Source organism: Callithrix jacchus, chromosome 13, assembly GCF_049354715.1.
Source record: "Callithrix jacchus isolate 240 chromosome 13, calJac240_pri, whole genome shotgun sequence".
In the NCBI taxonomy this organism is placed as follows: Eukaryota; Metazoa; Chordata; class Mammalia; order Primates; family Cebidae; genus Callithrix; species Callithrix jacchus.
In genome coordinates this window covers 71,419,278-71,440,341 of record NC_133514.1, presented here as the reverse complement: position 1 = coordinate 71,440,341, position 21,064 = coordinate 71,419,278, and the positions used below count along the sequence as shown (strand labels likewise).

Below are 21,064 nucleotides of genomic sequence, written 5' to 3'. Positions count from 1 at the left end.
AAGGGGGTGGAAACTGCCTGGAGCGGTTTCTCCGCGCCGCTGTTGGTGCTGCCGCTGCCTCCGCCGCCTCCGGCTCCTCGCTCGGCCCCTCTCCGCCTCCATGTGCCGGATAGCGGGAGCGCCGCGGACCCTGCTGCCGCTGCTGGCGGCCCTGCTTCAGGTAAGCGGCGGTCCCCGCGGGCCGGGCCACGGGCGGGGTGGGGCGGGCGGCGCCAGGTCCCTTTGTTCCCCGCGCCGCTGCGGGGCCGGGCTGCGCACCCGGGAAGGGAGGTGCCGCGCCGCGGGGCCGGGAGCTGCGCAGGCTTCAGGCTCGGGCCAGGCGCCGGGGCAGGGCTGCCGGGGCCAGCAGGTCTCTCGCGCCTCTCCTGGTGGGGCTCTAGGAGGCCGTTTGTGGGCCCCCTCTGCTCCTCCCGGGCCGAGCAAGCTTGCGGGGGGTGTCCCCAGACAGCAGAAGGGTGAGGCAGGATAACTCCCAGATTTTGCAGTTTTTTGTGCTTCTCGCCCCTCGCATGGTACTTTGCTCCAATTTTTTTTTCCTTGCAGGGATGGGTCGCGAGTTTACAGTAGGAATTCTCACTCTGGTGTCTTAGTTACGAGACTTGCCTCCACCTTACCCCACCCTGGCACCCGTGCGCTTCCCGGTGCCTTAGGGCTCCACTCTCCTATTGTCTTTATCCCAGTCCGGAGTTGCCTCCTTTTCTTCTCTTGCCCTCACAATATTCTGTGTCCGTCCTATCGATGGAAAGAAAACCTGGCCGCCTTGCCCCGAGGAGTCTCTGTCGACCCGCGTCTGCCTTCAGTGGACCCAGTCTAGCCTCTCACGCCCAGTATCCCCGCGGGCGAGAAGTTCCGTTACCCGGCTGCTCCTCTCCCTCTGTCCGGCTGCCTTTGCCCTGCCAGTGCTCCGGGGGCGCCTTCACCTGGAGCTTTCCGTACTTTTCACACCCTCGGGAGAGCGCCAGCGAGTCTTTTCATTTAATCTCTATTAAGAGGCTCCTCCTCGGCAGGAAGCACCTGCTCCAGTCCCGGCGCAGGTTCCCTCTCCGCTGCGCGCTGCTGGTTCCCAGCCCGGCGCAGCCCAACTTTCCACCACCTCCAGCCCCAGGGTGCCCCCAGGCTTCTCCCGACCAGCCAGCCGTGGCCCGGAGGCCACTTCGCGCAGCCTCGACCGGGACCCTCTAGCTGGGCGGTCCCAAGTCGGTCTCCGCCTGCCCTGGGTCCCTCGGAGGCTGCGGGAAAGGGGCGTGCTCGTCCTCGCCTCTGGGCAGGAAAATCTGCGGAGGGGGCCCCCTACAAATCGCCCTCGGGTCGGGGAGGGTTGCTCTACTGCCAGCCCCGGAAAGTGCGGACGCAGTGCTCGGAAGTGCCTCCTTTTCTTCTCCTGTCCTCACAATATTCTGCTCCGGGGGTGGGGATAGGTGGTGTGGATTGGCCCGCTCCGTAGTCTTCGCGGGTCAGGGTCTGGTGCGCTTCAGCCGGCCTGGCGGGTTGAGGGGGTGCGGTGGGGGCGGGACGGGGCTGGCGCCCGCAGTCTCTCCAGTTTTCTCCCGAAACACCCTAGACGGGTGTGGGCCGCCCCACTTGGAGCCCTGTCCATGGTGCGCCACGGTGCGGCACGCCTGGCCCTGCCCGGCTCCGTGCTTTCCTCCCGGGGTCGTGCTCTCTCCCTTTCTGGCTCTCCCCACCCCTGCCTCCCAGGCCTGCAGGGTCCCGGCGTTCCTTTCCCCTTTCTTAGATTTCTCCTTTTGTTCTTTAGTCTCCCACTGGTTTTCTCCCCTTCCCCCACTCGCCATCCCCCACTCGGCTCTCTCCGGACTCGGGGATTTCAGAACTGTTAGACTAGACATTTTTGGCCTTTGCAGTTTTGGATGGAATTCCTTCTAACTTGGGGGAGAAAGACCTGCCAGTCACTTGCTAACAAAAGTACCTCCTGTTATAAAACCGCCCTTTATTCTCCCAAGGCACACTCCTCATTCTTTCACCTCCTGTCACTTCATTTATTGTTTCTTCTTTAAAAATGGGGTTTATTAAAGAGGTTAGGCTGCAGGAAAAAGTATTTAAAAAGTCCTGCTTCTAAAGTGTTTGAAGTTAAGAGGAAGGCAAGACAAACTTAAGACTCCTGTATACATTAGGCTTTTTTTTTTTTTTTAACGACGTAGATACACATTTTTTTAAAGTCTTTAAAAGCATTAATTTTGGGACAGCATTGGATCGTCTTATTTACAGACAGTAAATCCTCAAGAGTGAATCCAGCAGCAGATGGTTTTCACAAACTTTTTCATCTAAAAGTGAATTTTAATTGAATACTGTGCAGTGAAGTTAGGACACGAAGAGACATTTGTTGGTCATGAATACTGTGGGAAATCTATGTGTGTTACAAGTGGAGCACTCTCATTTTCTGTTTTAGTCATCTGCCTTGAAGTCAGGTGTGAATTTTCTGTTATTTTTTTCTTAAGCATTTCTAAAAATATCGTTTATAAGCATTAAATAATGTGCTTTTCTTTTTCATTGTATGTTCTCTCTCCGGTTCTTCTATACCAATGTTGTTGACTTTTTTAAACCTTCAGGAAAGGAGAAATTACAACTTTGTCATCAAGTTATTTGGCAGTCCTCTAATTCATGAGTACAAGTCAAGCAGTAACATTGAACGATTTGAAAGGTCATTAGGAGTGGAAGCAGAGCAGTTTATGCAACGTGAGTTTTAGGGTTAAGTGCACCATGTGGATTGTACAACTGAGATTAGAAATGACTTTGTGCTAATGGTCTGCTTTACACGCCAGAACAACAAAGCTCTATCTGCAAGGTGAAAGTGGCCGCTCTGCAGTCAGCTGCTATTCAGTCTAGGGCTTTTTTTTTTCCCCCCCCAGACTAAGCAGCCCATAGTTTTAGAAAAAAGAGAATGTGTAGGTTATTAGTGCAGATACAGAGCATCCTTTTTTTTATATGAGCTAAATATAATTGAATATTCAAAGAACTCTGTGCCTTTAATTGTTACCTGAAGTGTCTATGTTCCTTATTTTACTTTGAGAAATTCTTTACTAGGTTAGTTATTCTGTTACTTAGATTTACATAATTCCAGTCAATTTTGCATATTATGTTCAACATCAAGATTTTCTTTAGTCTTTCTCAATTTAAGATATTAGCATTTTTACATTTAAAAATCTGAACTTGAGCATTCAGCTTACCTGATCAAAGGATAAAATATATCACAAAGTTATGAACAGCTTTTCTTTTAAATAATATAAGTGACTTTCAAATTCTTATATAGGTTTATTGTTAAGAAAAAAAGATCAATGTTGCTTTTACCGTTGACCTAGTTAATTAATGTTAGAAACCTGTGTTTTTCTAGTCCACATCTTAATTGCATAACCCCATTGTTCTAATTTAAATACCTTTGTATGGGTTATGGGGCATCTAGGACAGTATTTTAATGTTCATAGAAATTCAGAGCTCTTAGACTTAACACATAGGTCCTGGTTTCAACCCTGCATGAAAACCTTGGAAAAAAAGATGCATAAACCTTACATGTTTTTCACCTATTAGGTAAAGATTTTAAAGAGGTTAGTATTCATATGAAACGTACATAAAAAGAAGCAGCTTTTTTCTAGAATGTGGCAAGGATTCAGCAGTCATCTTAAGTGTAAAGCATGTGTTTATTCTCAGTGTTTATTTCATTTTCATGTGCCTTTGAAACATAAGTTCTTGTGAAAAGAAGAATTAACTTAGTTGGTGTTCACTGTTATACTTAGTAGACACAGTTATGTATATTTCTGTGCTTTTCTTAACTTGAGACTTGCAGTCATTACTAATAGGTGGTAAGTTACAAACATGCTAGGTGTAATTTGAAAAACAATGTTTTGTATATCCTCATATGTTTTTAAAAGACTGGTAAGCCTTAGGTACTTTCTGACTTTTATACCTTCATCAAAGTCTGCCCTAACCTTCTAAAAGTTCACAGTAAGATTTTACAAGGACATCCTTTTTAGATATTGCTTTTTACATGTAGAGACTAAAGTCTTTCTGGAGCAGATTATTTTTATGATAGTATATGGCACCAAACTGTCCTTAATTTTCTTTTCATTAAAAAAATTTCAATTCTTAACTCTGTTGTGCCTCATTAAGCTTTAGGGTTATTAATAGGGAAATGTCAAGACTTAAAGCAACAGTTAATCTTGCTTTAAATCCTATTTTTTTTTAAATCCTAAGTGATTAAAATCCCCATCTTTTTTTTCAAAGGGATATTGTGAAGTTAGAAGAGTGATTTTTAAATAAAAATTAGAGCTGTTATTTAAGAATTGTTTTATTTGTATCTACACTATCATTTTTCCCAGGTTAATATTCAGATTTGTTCCTTTGGCTTAAATACAAAGAGTAAATCGAGTTTAAGCACTGCTTAGATTTGCTGGTGGATTTTGTCAGCCATTAAAAACATGATAGATTTTTAAATTAGGACTTTGCAATCTGAATAAGTATGTCACTTCTGACATCAGTATACTTGGAAGCTAAGTATTTTCAAGTTGGGTTAAGAGTTTTAAGTTGAAACATAACTGGTAACAACAAATCACTATGTCTCACATTTCTGTTTTTTTCCTACTAAAATTTTATTTTTAACTTTTCAGAAAAAAAAGCAGTTAATTTGAGCAGATGCTGGTCTTTGTATTTAACTAAATACATGTAAGTTTTAATTAAACAACCCTATCCATGCTAAGGAAGAGGTATATACAGATTAATGTTTTAGTAAGAGCTGTATCTTCTGCATGTATGAAGTGATGGGTCTGAAGTAGACAGAACAATTCACAAGCTAAATGGAACTTTTTGAAAGATGTAGATTTAAAGATTATGATTTATGTTATAATAGAGTCTCTTTAAGGAAATTTGAGGTTAAATCCTGCTTAGATTTTTATTTTTTTGTTACTCCTTGGTACTCAGTCCACTTCCTTGTTGTCTGTGCTTCCAACTATACTTACATCACCCTTGGATTGCATACATATACACACACCCACAGACACACACACACACACACCCCACAAATATGTTTGGGTCTGTTATATATGTATGAGTCTCCTGCAATACTGCGTACAGTCTAGCATGAAGTGTCAATCAATAGTTCATTGATTACTTATGTCATGAAAGGTGGTTTAGGCAGTCAACAGTATAATAACTGATCTGTGCAAGTGAGATGTCCTTCTGTAGTGTCAAGGGCAAGAGCTAGTGTCAAGAGCAGGAAGCATGGGATTCTAATGTCGTCCAGATGTAGCCTACTCTCTTAAACTCTTGTGACTTCATTTTCCTCAACAGTAAAATGTTGGGCTGGTTGGATTAGTTGATCTTTAAGAGTCTGTCCAGTTGCATGATTCTTGGGGCTACTTAAAAAATATCTCAAACACAGCTCCTTTTCAAAGGTTGTGGAAAGGCTTTTTTCAGCCTAAAGTGTAGGAATTTTCAGATATCTGGAGTGATAAAATTTTGATCTATTAACTGTGGTTTATCATAAGTGATAGGTTTAAAGTTATCTGTATTTTTTATATGCCTAAACTTTACTTTCTTCATTGGTTGTGCTGCCTTTGCCAGTAAAATAAACATTTTTGGGGAGCGGTTTAGGCTTAAAGGAAGGTAAGTGTAATATCACTGAGAATAAAACATTTATTAGTTTTATGTGCTCATGTTTCTTTGAGAGAAGATAGCCTTGAGGAGAGCCACTGAATTGAGTGATGGGGTCAACATTAAAAATATAAGTGGATTAGCATTAAAAATATAGCCCTTTGTCAAGTTCTCCTCTAGCTTTTTTTGCACAGGTATGTGTTTATGATAAACACATGATATAGATACATATACGAAGATACTAATTGATGCATTGCTTATGATTACAAAAGATTGGATTATTTGATCTCAAAGTCCAGGAGTAAGAAGTGATTTAATAAATTATAGTATAATGTGAAGCAGATTTAATAACCCCTGCTTTGGGGAACAAAACATTTTCTAGTTCAGGTTCAAGAAAGTGATTGTTAAGCCACCTCATGTTTTGGGAATAGTCATGCACCTAAAAAAGCCACAGAGGGCCAGGCACGGTGGCTCACGCCTATAATCCCAGTACTTTGGGAGGCAAAGTACTGCCTCCCAGAGTACTGTGATTTGGCGGGCAAATCACAAGGTCAGGAGATCAAGACCATCCTAATATGGGGAAACCCGGTCTCTACTGAAAATACAAAAAGTTAGCTATGTGTGGTGGCATGAGCCTGTAGTCCCAGCTACTTGGGAGGCTGAGACTAGAGAACAGATTGAACCCAGGAAGCGGAGGTTGCAGTGAGCCGAGACTGCAGCACTTCTGCACTCCAGCTTGGGGGACAGCAAGACTCTGTCTCAAAAAAAAAAAGCTACAGATAAGTAAGGACCACCAAAACGGTATTTTGAATGAGGATTAATTCGACAGAGTACACAATATAAGCTATAACTGAAGAATATGTAACCAAACAGATGAAGATAACACTAGGAAGATTCAAGTTACGTTTAGAACAACCTATAGCAGCTTGAGCTATAGGTAGATCAGAGGAAGATTGGTTGAATTAACGGATAGCTAAACAATGGATAAGTTTCCATGCTGATATCATGGAATGACTACTTTGTGTTGGGTTCTCTGTGCCTGAGAGATTATACTAGTTGGGTAAACCATGGTGATATTTCTTACATTCTCCTGACTGACTGAATGTTTAACTTTTCATCTGTTCCAATAGTGAAAGTGTAATTGAAAGTGGACCTTACTAGTATCTAGAACTGGAGATGCAGAAGAACATTTAGTATACGAATCAGAGTTCTAGTGTATCTACTGCCTTGATTAAGTAAGCAGTTTAACTTGGGTTTTTCAAAGTAGCATTGGGAGAATTAGTTGTATAATGCTTTAAAGCAGCTTTAGCTATTTAGAAAGAGTTGCTGTTCTAAATATGATATGGCAATTATAGAGTAACTTGGAGAGATGTTTGATCCATGATCTGTTCTTAGATTTTCTTTCATAAAATATACCTACCTGTAATTTAAAAATTAGATAGTGTACTTACATACTCCCATATATTGTAATTTTAATTTTAATGTTGATTTTTGTGTAATTAAAAAGATGACGTGGCCATTTTAATTTAAAACATGTATGCCCAGATTTTCCTCCCATTCTGATATGTTATTTAATGTTTGGGTGGATTAAATAATATTTTTTAAAAAGTAAATTAAAAGGTACATAGTTTGGAGTTTTTAATTATACCAGATATCACTGGCACTAAAAATGTAAAATGACTCTTTTCTCCTCTCATTATTAAAATACACTTTGAGTTTTCTTAACTTTCTTCTGTTGTACTAAATCTTGAACTTTGATGCTACCTGCTTTCATTAAGGGTTGTACGGATTGCCCTTTTAATTTTTTTCCCACATCTGCAGTTTCAAGACATTTCCCAATTTGTTTTTTTTATTACCCAGTTGTCAGTAGGTCATTCATAGAACTCAGTAGAGCAGGTACAGCAGAGAAAACCCTTGAAACTAGGTATTTGCTGCCTCTTTAAAGAGTTTTTCAAGCCAATGTCTGGTAGTATTAAACCTCAGAAATGAAGTATTTTTAACTTCAGGGAAAGAAACTATTATGTTTCAGTTAATTGTTTCTATACCTCTATGAGATAGGTGGTTTTGTCTTCATTTTAGAGATGATAAAACTGGAACTCAAACATTTTGAATATGATGAGAATCCAGAACAAAACCATATTTATCATAGTCAAGTTGGGCTTTGACTACAAAGCATCTGGGTTTCTCCCTTTATCAGACTGCAGCCTTTTTTGTGTAATACCCAGAGAATGAATACCACAATAAAGAAGAGTTTCAGTTTCTCTCTACCGGGTTGATTTTTTTTCTTTAAATCATTAACTTTTGAATTACACTTTCTGTTTATCTTGGCCTTAAATATTTTGCTTTCTTTTGGCATCTGAAGCCAAAACATAATGCTTGGTTAAAATTTCATTCATTTTTCACATGGTCTTTAGGAGAAAGAAAGCATTTTAGAGGCACTTGTAATCAGTTTTTAAAAGTTATTTAAATTGTTTTGATCAACAAATAATATGCTGGTAAGTACTCCAAAATAATTTTATTTTAAATGAATCTTGGAACTTAAAATTCTTTCTGAAAGCCTATATACTCTCAGTCTGCAGACTACACATATTTTTGAAACTCTTTCCATATTCTTCAGGGTGAAATTAAATGCAAGAGATTCCACCACCAAGTTTTGAAAGTTTTAATGTTTGATATTCAAACATTTTTTATGTTTGAACACTTGACATTACTTTTCTCACACAGATAAAGTTATTTGGCATATTTTAATATACATGTTAACATCTCGAAGTGACCCATTACAGACAGGTTCCAGTGAATATTCTGTGGAGTAACTGAGTACAATTACTGATTCGTTTGCTGCTGGGAAAAACCTAGAACTATAATATTTGTAACTTGACCTGTTTTTGGTGGGTGGATACACTTGGCTTGACTGTAATCTTGCATGAAATGTCTGTTTGTTGTTTGGGAAGCTATTAAGTCGAACCTGAAATAGAGGACTAAAACAACATTAATTGTACTAAATTTAAAGGGGATATAATGCCCCCTCTGCTCAACATAAATCTGTAATAAACTGGAAACTGTGACCATTTTTATTATTTTTCCTTTTGTTGTCTTAATTGGTTAACATAGACATTCAAAGTCTGAAGTTCATTCTTTATGGATTTCGGGTTGAGTAAACAAAGTATGTTTTTACAGTGAAAATATTGGCCTTTTTTAGCTCCTTTGGCACCCATTCTTGGTAAAGTCTGTTTGGTGTTGACACCTCCACGATTGGGTACTAATATCCTTCTTCCTCATACGATATTTTAGGGAACTCAAAATTCAGATTCAGATTATACACATATAATACACACATATACATTTACTTTATGGAAATGTCAAATGCATACAGGAAATTGTACGTAAAAGTGGACAACCTGCTAAGTGTTCCTAAATGGAACATACTAGTTAATAAGCACTGAAGCAAGACAGAGTTTTACCAGCACCTCCTTCAATTTTAACCATGCCTCATTGGTAACTATTTATTTGACTTCCAACAGCATGATTATTTTTGCTTATTTGTACTTTATGAAACCATTTTCTCTTGTGTCTGGCATCTTCCACTCAGTACGCAGAATCTTCCCTACATTTACGTTATATGTATTTGTTAATTTTCACAAAATTAGGAAAGACTTATGGACACTATAGAAATATATTGGCAATAAGGAAGTTGAATTGTTTTAAAATGAAAGATTAATTTTTTTTTTTTTTTTACAGCTAAAGGCCACTTGCACATTTATGATATCAAGCCACTAATTTGTGAGTTTTCTTACAATATCTTTTGCCGTATTTCTGGTAGTTTGTCAATATAACTTCAGCCAAAGACATTTGGAATTCCGTTAAGTTATAGTCTCTCTTGTCCTTCCTTTTATTAGAAGGAGTCCCAGAGACAAAGAACTAAATATTTTTCTGACCTGAAGTTTTTAATCAGAAGATTTAGGTGTTAACAGACTTTAATCTTTTCAGTGATGCTTCTTAATACCTCTCTGAGCTTACTAGTGACCCACTTTTCAGCAAGGCTTTACCCAGTTTGTTTTTTTGTTTTTAATTTTGAAAAAGTTACATTGAGGGGTTTCTAATCCCACACACTGCCAGCTTTCTGGGCATTCATTGTGTATCTCGGTACCATTTACCTTTATTTTATGTTTGTAGTCTTATTTAAAGATCTGAAAATCTGCTAGAAAGAATCTTTCTTTCTGGAGACCTTTTCCGTTTGTAATGGTTTAGTAGCTCTAGATTGTTGGTAGAGGATTCCATGCATAATGGTGAAGACTAAGGAGTCAAATTTCATAGGTAATGGCCACCAAGGATTTGTTGGCTTCAAAGCTTCTCTAATTTATTTATCTTCTTACGAGTGTGGACTTAATTTTACCTTAATTTAAAGATTGTGCTCTTGGTCTGGCCTTAGCTTATTGATATGTAATTTGTATTTCACTTGCTTTTGCCTCTACACATTGTTTTTCTACCATAAAATAATTATGTACATATAATGTTTGTGTTTGAGGCTTTACATCTTATTCACAGTTCTATCTTTTCTGTTTGACAGATAAGAAATTTGGGGAGAATATTATTACCTTTGATTTAATTTACAAATTGATTTAGAATTAAGTACCTCGCAAATGAAACTGAGTTAAATTCACAATTTGGTTTATGATCCTTCCCTTTAATTGAGGACTTCTTGATGAAGCTGTGTTTTAAAGGGAGATAGTGGTGTACTCAAACGTGGATAGCAGTGGGGTATTTTGCAGATGGCTTGTAATATTTTAGGGTGGAAAATAAAAGCATTTTGAAAAACAGGTTGCTTTTTTTAGTATTTGTATATATAATAACAGATACTGTCAAGATTCTGATTCCTTATTTTCCTAAGTTTTGATTCTTCATAGTTAAAAATACATACACACAAATATATGAGTATGTCCAGAATACTATTCTTTGGTGGGTAAGCAATCATATAAATTGAGGCCTGTCTACATCCAAAGACAGCTTTCTCAAACCTCATGCTATGTTAGATATTACTTATCTGTTTATGTTTTCACATATAGATGTTTTACTTACCTGAAATTTACTTTTCTATGTGTTATATGGAAGGAGGTCTTGCTTTTTTTTCCCCCTAGATTTGTATATGTGGTGATATACACAATAATACATCTAGCATTTGTTAAAGTTTCTGTTTTTCTGAAGTGGAATTCTTCTTTTATCAAGTACAACATTGCTGTAGATTTTTAAATCGTTTTCTTTCTTCCCTCTTACGTTACAATGACTTAATAGCCTGGAGAAGCGCTGTGACACAGTGGTTAAGACTGGGGACTCTGGAGCCAGACTTGCATTGGTTCCCTGGCTCTGACACTTGTTTTTTGTGTGGACTTGGACAACACATTTGATATTTCTCTCTCAGTATGCCCGTCTGTAAAATGGTGATAATAAATACTATCTATCATAAGGTTGTTAGGGAGAGTAAATGGATTAATTGTGTGTGTGTGTGTGTGTGTGTGTGTGTGTGTGTGTTTTGAGACTAGGCTAGAACCAAAGTTACTCAGCCTCCGAATGCTTTTAACATGATGATGACAACCCCGTAGAGGAGAGGGTTGAGTGTAATGTTATCATACTGGTTGATGCTAGCACAGCATCTGGGAAAACAGGGAACATACTGGTTGATGCTAGCACAGCATCTGGGAAAACAGGGAAGGTAGATTCATTGTTCTCATAGATGCTGATGGTTTATTGATGATTGGATGCAGGAAATTCTGCCTTTAATTTAGTATCTTTCTATCCTAACAATAGCTTTTCGTTTTTTTTAGTAATTGCTGTGTACCAGGCTTGATTGAAAGCACTTTACATGTATTAACTCATTAGATTCCCCGGAAAATATACCCAGTTCATGTATTAGGACACCAAAGCTAGGTGAGATTATCTGAGCTGTACAAGGTTATTTTGTTAAATGATGGAGCTGGAGTTTAAATGCAAACAGCCTGATGTCAGGGCCTGTGTTTCTAGGTTTGATATGTATTTGAATCTAGGCAGAAAAAAACAAAAGCAAATTGACATCCATTTCTATTTTATATACATATGAAGATCACTTTAAAAAAATAACTTTTTATTATGAAGTGTGATATGATAGAGGAGTCTATAAAGCATATGTGTACAATTTAAAGGAAAATTAAAGCATATGAAGTACATCAGTGCAACTACCAGCCTGGTTAAGAAAATAGAATATTCCTCCTACCTTGGACATCCCCCTAGTACTGCTTCCATTCCCCTCTGTCCTCCCAGAGATAACTACTATCTGGATTCTTCTAATATTTATCATTGCTTTTCTTTGTAGTTTTATCATCTATGTAGATACTCTTTAAATACATAGAGAGAAGACATGTTTTTAATATATGTATATACATTACTCATAGAGTATACATGTATCATGCATGTGTATATATAATGTATTTTTCTGCGATTTGCTTTTTCTACTCAGCATTATGTTTGTAAGATTGAGCTGAGTTGTATAGCTGTAATTTGTTCATTTCCACTGCTGTAGAGCATTGCATGCTATGAATATGGTACAATTTACTTATTTGGTTTATTGTTGATGGACTTGGGTGTGTGGTTTCAGATTTTTGCTGCTGTCAACATTCTTATGCATGCCCCCTGGGTATAAATGCCAGGGATACTCTAGAGCTGTGTTCCCCAAACTTTATGAGAATCACCAGAAAGCTTGTTAAAAGATGGATTCCTGGCCTTAGCCCTGGTCGTCTCATTCAGTAAGCCTTCAGTAGAGCCTCAGAATTTGCCTGTCTGGCAGACTCCCAGGAGATGGAACGTTGGTCTGCTCTTGGATACATACCTAGGAGTAGAATTGCTAGATTTCAAGGTATGCATGTTTTCATCATTACTGGCTAATGCAAGATTGTGTTTTCCATACTGGTCTGCTGGTGCTATGTGCATTTGTTCCCCTAATTTTAGGATACATGTAGTAGTCAAACTTCAACATTATACAAAATCTGGTGGATTGCATAATAGTATCTAATTTTGTCTAAAATTTGAATTTTCCTGGTTTCTGATGAGTTTGAGAGGATTTTTCTATGTATTTTAGCCTTTTCGTTTGCCTTGAATTGTCTAAGAACACTAGCCTGTTGGATGAAGTTTGTAACTTGTCTGTAGCTTGGCCTTGCTGTGTGTCGCTCATTTTCTCCACCTAATATTTTCAGTTGTTGGTTGTATAGGTGTGTTTTGAAGCATTGAGAACATTCTCAGTAGCCATCAAAGGGGATTCGTATTTACTGAGTGCTTACTATGAGCCAGGCCAAGCACTTGACCTGCATTTTCATATAATCCTCACATCAATCCTCGCCAATAGATGACGTTGTTATCATTATCCATTTTACAGATGTCAGTGAACAGAGATTTACTTAAACCACTCACCTGAAGGCACTCCTGTGAGGTGGCCGAGTGCTTTACTTTCCTGATAACAACTTGGCCAGTTCCCTGAAAGTCTGTTAAAGAATGGACTCAGTGGGAGCAAGATTAGTCTATTCTAGACTTTAAAAGATTGTTGCCTGAAGGAGGATTTGGACTTTAGAATGAGGATTTAAAGGATCTCAGTTTCATGGAGCAAACTTTGGGCTTAAGAATGGGAAAATCTAGCAGATTAAGCCAGATGCAGGATAGGCCTACCAAAGAAGCAGGCGGTTTCTGCTGCTGGCCATGCAGCTTCTTGGTGGTGACTTGGAGACACAAGTATCTGATGAACTGTTGATAGTTCTTTCTGTGAATCACTCTGTTTCTCTTGACCTCACCCCACCCTGACCCAGTTCTGTACTCACCCAGCAGTCTAGGGGCACATGTGGCTTTCTGTTCCGAGCACTTGTGCTCCCCTAAGTATGTGGGGGGTCTTGGTTGTGTGCCTCAGACTCTCAGCACAGAGAAGTCCTAGTGGGCCTGAGGTCCTGCTGGCAGTTTAACAATGTTATTTGGACCAACTTCTTTTTGATCATTTAGCCTTGACCGTTGAGTGTTGAGTAAGATTGAGACTTTGTAGATAATTTTGTTGTCTTTGAAGGGACCTAAGCAATAGTGCTCCTTACCCTTCTCAATTCTGGACAAATAAGACAGAAGCAGTTGATAGAGAATTAAAATTACAACATTTATTACTGATAAAGACAAGGTTGGAGAATGTGGTTTAAATGTTTCACATGTCAGGTTTAGTTACCCTTGGACTCCCATCTTCAACAGTGCTCCCATCTGGGGATCCTGCCCTACTAAAACCTACAGCTTAATAATATTTGCATGACATAGGTGACGTGGCTCTCACAGAAAAAAAAAGGTGATGCCTGGGCTCTAGATGTCCACTTGCTTTATCCAAATTGGCCAGAGGTCAAGAATATCATTTCTGGTGCAGCTCCTGCTACATGGAAGTAGACATGGTTCCCAAATTATGGATTGACTGTTAAGCCCATGGTCTTAGTCATCAAGTGTATGCTTATCCCAAAATGTGGCAACTCCCTTCAAAGGGTAAGATGGGTATCTGTCAAGACAGTATTCTTGAAGTCTTGGAAGATATATAGTTGTGCTGTTTTTTTTTGTTGTTTTTTTTTGGGGGGGCGGGGAAGATGGTCTCACTCTGTCGCCCACGCTAGATTGCAGTGACACAATTTCGGCTCACTGCAGCCTCCTCCCGGCTCAAGCTGTTTTCCTGCGTCAGCCTCCCAAGTATCTGGGACTTAAGGTGTGCATCAATACGCCCAGCTAATTTTTGTATTTTTTGATAGAGATGGGGTTTCACTGTGTTGGCCAGACTGGTCTTGAACTCCTGACCTTAGGTGATCTGCCCACCTTGGCCTCCCAAAATGCTAGGATTACAGGCATGAGCCACTGCACAAGGCCAGCTTTATTCTTTAAAGAGTTCCAAAACCAAAACCTAATGGGGGCATGCAAGATGATCATGGCAATAGTTTTAACAGTTTTCAGAGTTAGAAAGCAAACCAGTCTCTGCTCCTGCAGGAGTCATCCAGGCAAAACTGTTTCTCAGTGTTCCAAAGAGCACAGTAGAGAGCTCATGGTATGTGAAGGATGGATTGGTAGTGGTCAGAGAAAACATTTTTCATTTTAACCTTTCCAGGATGCTGGTCAGTCTAAGCCTCTTGTCTGTAATATGCAATCTTTGAACTAAACAAAGTTGAAAGGGGAAAATGGAAACATAAAGATACTGAATATGCTAGATGAGATAAAAGGCACCTCAGCTAAGACGAGGACCGTCGGACATTTCTGAACCTTGTGCTAGGTGGCAGTATCTCAGATGCCAGCTTTCTGAGGGAAAACCTGGTATGCATGAGTTAACCACAAATGTTAAACAGGAAATGCTAAACAACCTCCCACTAAGAGCTTCTCCCCAGTTGGGTTTTGGTTTGCAGCCAAAACCCAAACCTCCTTTCAGACCTCCTTTCCCTTTGTGTCTCTTGGGTTTGACAGCCCAGTGTTATCAGCAGGGTGGGTTCATTCTGGTGGTTGACTGGTAGAGCAGGTGTTTTCAGTCTCGGGCCCTGCTGTCTGTTTCTCTGCCATTTGCTATGGAGTTGCTTTGGCCAAAGAAGGCTGCCTCAAGGGAAGATTTCTTGTTCACTTGTGAAGACCATCCAGACCACTTGATAGGGACTGACCCTTGAGCCAGTGGTCAAGCCGTGAGAATCCAAGATGTCCCCACCTTGCCCAAGTGAGACCCTTGCTAGTGTTCTTGAACTCAGTGTTAGTAAAAGGTAACAAACACTGGTTCACTGACTAGTCTTTAGGCAGTAGATGTTGAAATAATCCTCTTTTTATGCCCCTCTCCTTGTTCAAGCAGGGGACCATGAGCACTTGCAGAGTCCTGAGCTAGCTTGGACCATTGCCAAGGCCAAATTGCAGCAGCCTTTACCCAAATTGTTCACCATTGGACTAAGGTCACTGTGCATCCTGCTGCTTTTCTATTCTAGGCTCTTTGGCCTATAGTCTTTCTTGAGGTCCTACTGTTTTTTTTTTTTCTCCAGGCCCTACCTCTTTAAACAACTATCATTTTCCTAGAGATAAGCCACCCTAAACTGTGGTCAAGCATCAACATCAAAATACTCTGGGGTTTAGGAATTTAAGCCATTTGATGTTAAAAGCCACCTCTCCAGCTATAAAAACCAGCCACCCTATGCAATCAACCCTGTAAACCACCAAATTAAAAAACGTGCAGGGGACCGGGCATGGTGGCTCATGCCTGTAATCCCAGCACTTTGGGAGGCTGAGGCAGGTGGATCACCTGAGGTCAGGAGTTCAAGACCAGCCTGGCGAACATGGCGAAGCCTCATCTCTACTAAAACCTCATCTCTACTAAAAATTAGCCAGGTGTGGTGGCAGGTACCTACAGTCCCAGCTACTTGGGAGCCTGGGAGGCAGAGGTTGCAGTGAGCTGAGATTGTGCCACTGCACTCCAGCCTGAGCACCTTTCCCACTGCCAGAAGCCCAAATTCCTCCATGAAGACTTTCCCCCTATATTGGACTCCTTTCTTTATGTCTTAAGAGTCCCCAGATAGTTCACCAAGTGCTAAAGTCTTTCAAAGGGCCCAATAAATAGGACCTGTCTTCCCTGTCTTGAATTCTGAACCAAGTGAAATGTGTGCCAGAAGGATCAGAAGATAGGAAAGGAAAATTTCACCATGGTCCTGATAAGCACTAGGCTGGCAGGCATGGCCTTTATCTGTGGTCATGTTTCCCTTGCTAAAACTGAATCCCCAGATCCCAGAATTCCATAGACATGCCCACTTCCTTCTACTGCCAGATTGCTGCAGGGAATCTGTGAACTCCCAGCATGGAAAATGAGATCACCACACTTCTTTTCTGTGGACCTGTGATTCCCAGATGGGAGGAGTAGGGGACAGGGTTGGGTACCAGCTGCCCAGATTTTTCTTTCAAATGCAGCCTTCAGGTAGGTTTGGTCCATCCTTATCTCTTCAGCATAACACTTTAAAAATTTTTAGTCTCAAGGCTGTTTTACATACTTAAAAATTGAGTTATTCAATGAGGTTTTCTATTGTAGATAATATCTATCAGTGTTTACCATAGAGAAATTAAACTGAAAAAATATATAGATTTATTTATTTAAAATATTAAAACAACTGTATGTGTAACATAACAATTTTTATGAAAAATTACTATATTATCCCAAAGAGAAAAACAAGATTAGTGGGAAGACTAGCGTTGTGCCTTTACATTTTTGCAGTCTCTTTAATGCCTGGCTTAATAAGAAGATAGCTGTTCTTTCATATCTGCTTCTGAATTTTCTGTTAAGGTAGCACACATAACATAGCTTCTGGAAAACTTCACTTTACACTTGTGAGATAATGAGAATGAAAAGGGCAAATAATGTTGTAATGTTATGGAAGAGGCTTTGATTTTGTAGATCTGCTGAGAGGATCATGGGAACTCCTAGGAGTCCACTCCTCCGACCATATTTTAAGAATTGCCATTCAGGGTATGATTGACTGCTTTCCCAGTGAAAAGTACTGGGGAGTGTGTGAGTTAGTTAGCAGAGTGCCTTCCACATGGAAAGAAGCATCAGAAAGGGAAAAAGCATTTCCTCTATGGGTTACACACTGTGAAACTATCCAGATGCCAAACTTCAGTCACCCAAGATATTTATGGGTGGACAATGCTTGTCCTTTGCCCTGGAGTTGAAACTGGAACTGACAATTTTAACTCTGCAACCCCTCAGCCTGCAGGGCTGGGAGATGTACTTCTGTATTGCTAGATCTATTAGGACACGACTGGATGGCATGCTGCTTCTGGAATAAGTTCAGGAAAGGCTTTGAACTCTTGTGTTATGCCTCCTTTCACCGCAATGTATTTCTGGAAGCTGTGCCTTGCATATTGTTTTCTCACAAGAATAATGTTATAATTGGGTTGTGTTTAGCTTATCAGGGGCTCAAAATTAGATAAATCATTACTCTGGCCAGCTACTCAAATTAAGTCAGAGTTATGGGGACTGTAAACATCTGTAACCATTTTTAAAAAGTGAAACCACTTATGAAATGGGCCTAATTGTACATGAATACAGGGGACTCCAGAGCAAATAAAGTGTATGAAGCGTTCTTTATCGACTATAATTATTCCTTCATCAGTGTCACCTCTGAAAGTTAACATACTAGCCATCATAGCTATTGACTGATCATTTTCCATGTATACTTTTGGAAGAGTTTGGGCTGGAGGAGTATGAGGGTTTTATCTGGAGGACTTGAAAACAAAACAAAATGTTTAAAAAAGTTTGACCTGATGTCTTTTTTTTTCTATTTTTTTCCCATAGTGAACAGAAACATTGAAATTGTCTTATTAACATACATCACATATCATATGTGAGAATCATATTTCAGGAAAAAAATTATTATGGCAGCAGGCAGATTGTTCACTTCGTCTCAGTTCATATAGGATAATTTCCAGCCCTTAGCCAGTTAGGTACTATGTGTCAATATATGTAGATGCTTCCTAATGGGTGTTGTAGAGGTTGGGTTAAGGGTAATCCCCAAGGCCATTTGATGCTGGTTTGAATAGTGTCCCTGATTTGACTAGCTAAATGACTTAGGCCAGTTTTCTTTAAGTTTGTTTCCTTGCCTGCAAAATGGCAGTACTAACAGCAGCTACCTCACAGGGTTTTTGTTAGGTCTGTTTAAGATACAATGCTTGGAAAGCATTGTAGCACACTTTTTGGCACATATTAAGCACTCAGTAAATATCTGCAGTGGCTGATATTGAGTGTATTTAGTTGAATGAATTTCCAAGTTCATTATAAATGGAGTCTAATGCCAAGTGCTATACTATTTGATACCATTTTGAGTATTATATATAAGCATGTTGCAGTCTCTGCTGAATGTAATGAGTTGATGGGACAGAATCAATCTGAGCCATGATTGGCTGTCTTTCCTGGAATTGCCATGGGCACTTCTGGAACTTTTCCTGACAGTTTAATTGCACAGCTGCCTGGATTACTAATGATAGTGTTAGCGTTTTACCTGCCAGTCAATCTGTAGGTGCATTGTTACTACCTGTTACATTAAGCATCCACTTCATGATAAGCTCCTGTCTGTCTTTTGAGACTTTACTCAAGGAAGCCTGGAAGTCTAGGAAGCCTCTTCTCACTTGGGCAGAGAATATTCAGGATTTCACAGAGCCCTACATTGGATGTCACTCGATGTATGAAACTGTTCAAGACCAATTTGGCATGACTAAATTTTTTTTTAATCCAGTTTGACCCAATCAATATGCCTTGGGTCAAGGCGTATTGACCCAAGCCTTAATAGGTTCTGCTTCTAGGAAGGTGACATTCTAAACCACATTTTGTATGCAGACCAAGATTTTGACCCAGATTTTTGTCCCTCAAATTGTTGTCTTGTGGTGCTGTCTTTTACCTAAGAGTTCAGTTTCAGCAGTTTGCAGGTTCTGGTGCCAGCGTCAATGCTATTTTTGACTATTCTCTTTGTCCTTACTTGATTAAAAGAAATGACAATCAGAAAACTAAAAGTACCAATACTAGAGATACTCAAGTACTCATCCTAATAAGATAATTAAAATAAAGATGGGAAATTACTAGGTAGTCAGATGGGGCAAATGTGTGGCCTCAGTGCAGTATTCATCGAACCTAAGCTGGTCTAGAGCACATCATGAAGGCAAGAAAGAGTTAAAAAAAACCCATGCAGGAAAAGATAATCATCTTCCAGAATGGTACTTGACAAAACAAAAATATTGCAGCTGTCCAGGGTTACACTTCTGCATGTTTTAAGTATTTTTTCAGGGATGTGAAATTCAAAGTGCCATCAGTGGCATTACTGACACAGAGAAAAATCTTTAAAGAGTGGCAGCAGCTCTTGAATAATCTTGACATAGCCTCCAACATCATGGATGGAATCCTGTGAGATGTCGAGAATCTGGTAAACATAATTGTATGGTGAGAAATTAGATTAAAAAATTAGTAATGCCAAATTGGTCTTGAACAGTTTCATTACTCTATCACCATGTACTCAACTAACCACCTTAACAGTGTCTTCATTAACTGTTTAGGTTTCCTTATGTCGTTTGGCAGACGTAACCGCATAATAAAAGGATTGCCATACTTGTTACCCTCCCTGTACTGAGGCTTCATCCCCTGACCCACGGATCACATAGCATGAAGGGAATTCCACTTGTGTATCTTTTGTCCTTGTTTCTGAGTGAATTTCCTTTTTTTTTTTTTTTTTTTTTGGCACGCTTGGTTTCTTTATGGTATTCCTTCTTCACAAAATTATTTAAAAATATTTCTCAGGTACTGACAGAGCAAAGAAATAAAAGTCTCCACAACCAAAACAATACCAGCATCATAATAGCTAACCCCTGTCTTGTGGTAAATCAGGTATTGTTTTTAAGCTCTTTGTATTCTTCACAACAATCCTAAAGACCTGTGCTTTAGCTATTATTATTATTATTATTATTATTATTATTACACAGGAGGAAGCTGAGGCACAGATTAGGTTACACGGCTTTCCAAAGTTACACAAAGTTACACAGGTAGTAGAGGGTTGAGGCTAGATTTAAAGCTGAGCAGGTTTGCTGCAGAGTTCAGTCTTAACACAGTCTTAACCAGTCACAACCCATTATTGCCTTTATTTCCGCAAGGCATCAGGGGAGCAAACATAGTGCAAAAGGTTTCAGCTTTGTTGACTGCGTTTGGTGATCTCCCAAACAGCAATCTAGTTCTTACAAGATTGTGACCATGGAATCTCTGATTAGGGAAAAAGTAAGAGATCAGTGCTTTAAACTGAAATCCAATGGATTGCATTTAAGAATTTATGATAACTAGGTTTTAGTTAGGCATTCGTTGGAGCCAGAAAGAAAAGTTACGATTTTCTTAGGTTTAGGCTGCTTTCAGAGGTAAAATTTTTAGCCAATAATTGTAAATGATTGTAATGAGGAAGAAGGTGAGGAGGTGAGGTAACTGAAGTCTGTTCATGGTGATTCCTCATGGAATATTTAAGAGCTTGGATTTAGGAGTGACTTGGAGGAAATTGGAAAGCAGATCCAGTGATCAAGGATGGCTATGAAAAAGAATAATGAGAACAGGAACCAAAAAGAGTAGTGGACTCAGGGCTTTAATGCTCACAGTATTGAGACTGTGGAAAAATTTGAAAAAGGAAAAAAAAAATGCGATGTCCCTGCAAGTGCAGAACCGGAACAGAGAGACTGATACTCACAGGCAAGCAGAACTCCTCAACTCCTATTACACTTCTGTCCTCTCTAGACAAGGAGGTCGAACTTCAGCCTGGGAAGAGTAGAGCAAATGCTTGTAAGAGGAAATTGAAACTCAAGATAGGTGAGCTGATTGCAAGAGAGCACAGAGCAGCACTAAATGAGTTCAGATCCTCTGACCAGCATGAATTTCGCACTGGTGGGCCTAGAGGACTTGCTGACT

General features: G+C 39.7%; 1 protein-coding gene across 1 annotated transcript in view; it reads left to right on the top strand.

Annotated features, from left to right (window-relative positions):
* The first annotated feature begins 24 nt into the window (after window positions 1–24).
* The window catches only part of CDH2 (cadherin 2), a 236,558-nt gene continuing 215,518 nt past the window's right edge, over window positions 25–21,064 (top strand). Inside the window, exon 1 of the mRNA XM_002757141.6 lies at window positions 25–160. Within this exon, the coding sequence (XP_002757187.3) occupies window positions 101–160 (60 nt within the window). The 5' untranslated portion in view covers window positions 25–100. The remainder of the gene's footprint in view (window positions 161–21,064) is intronic.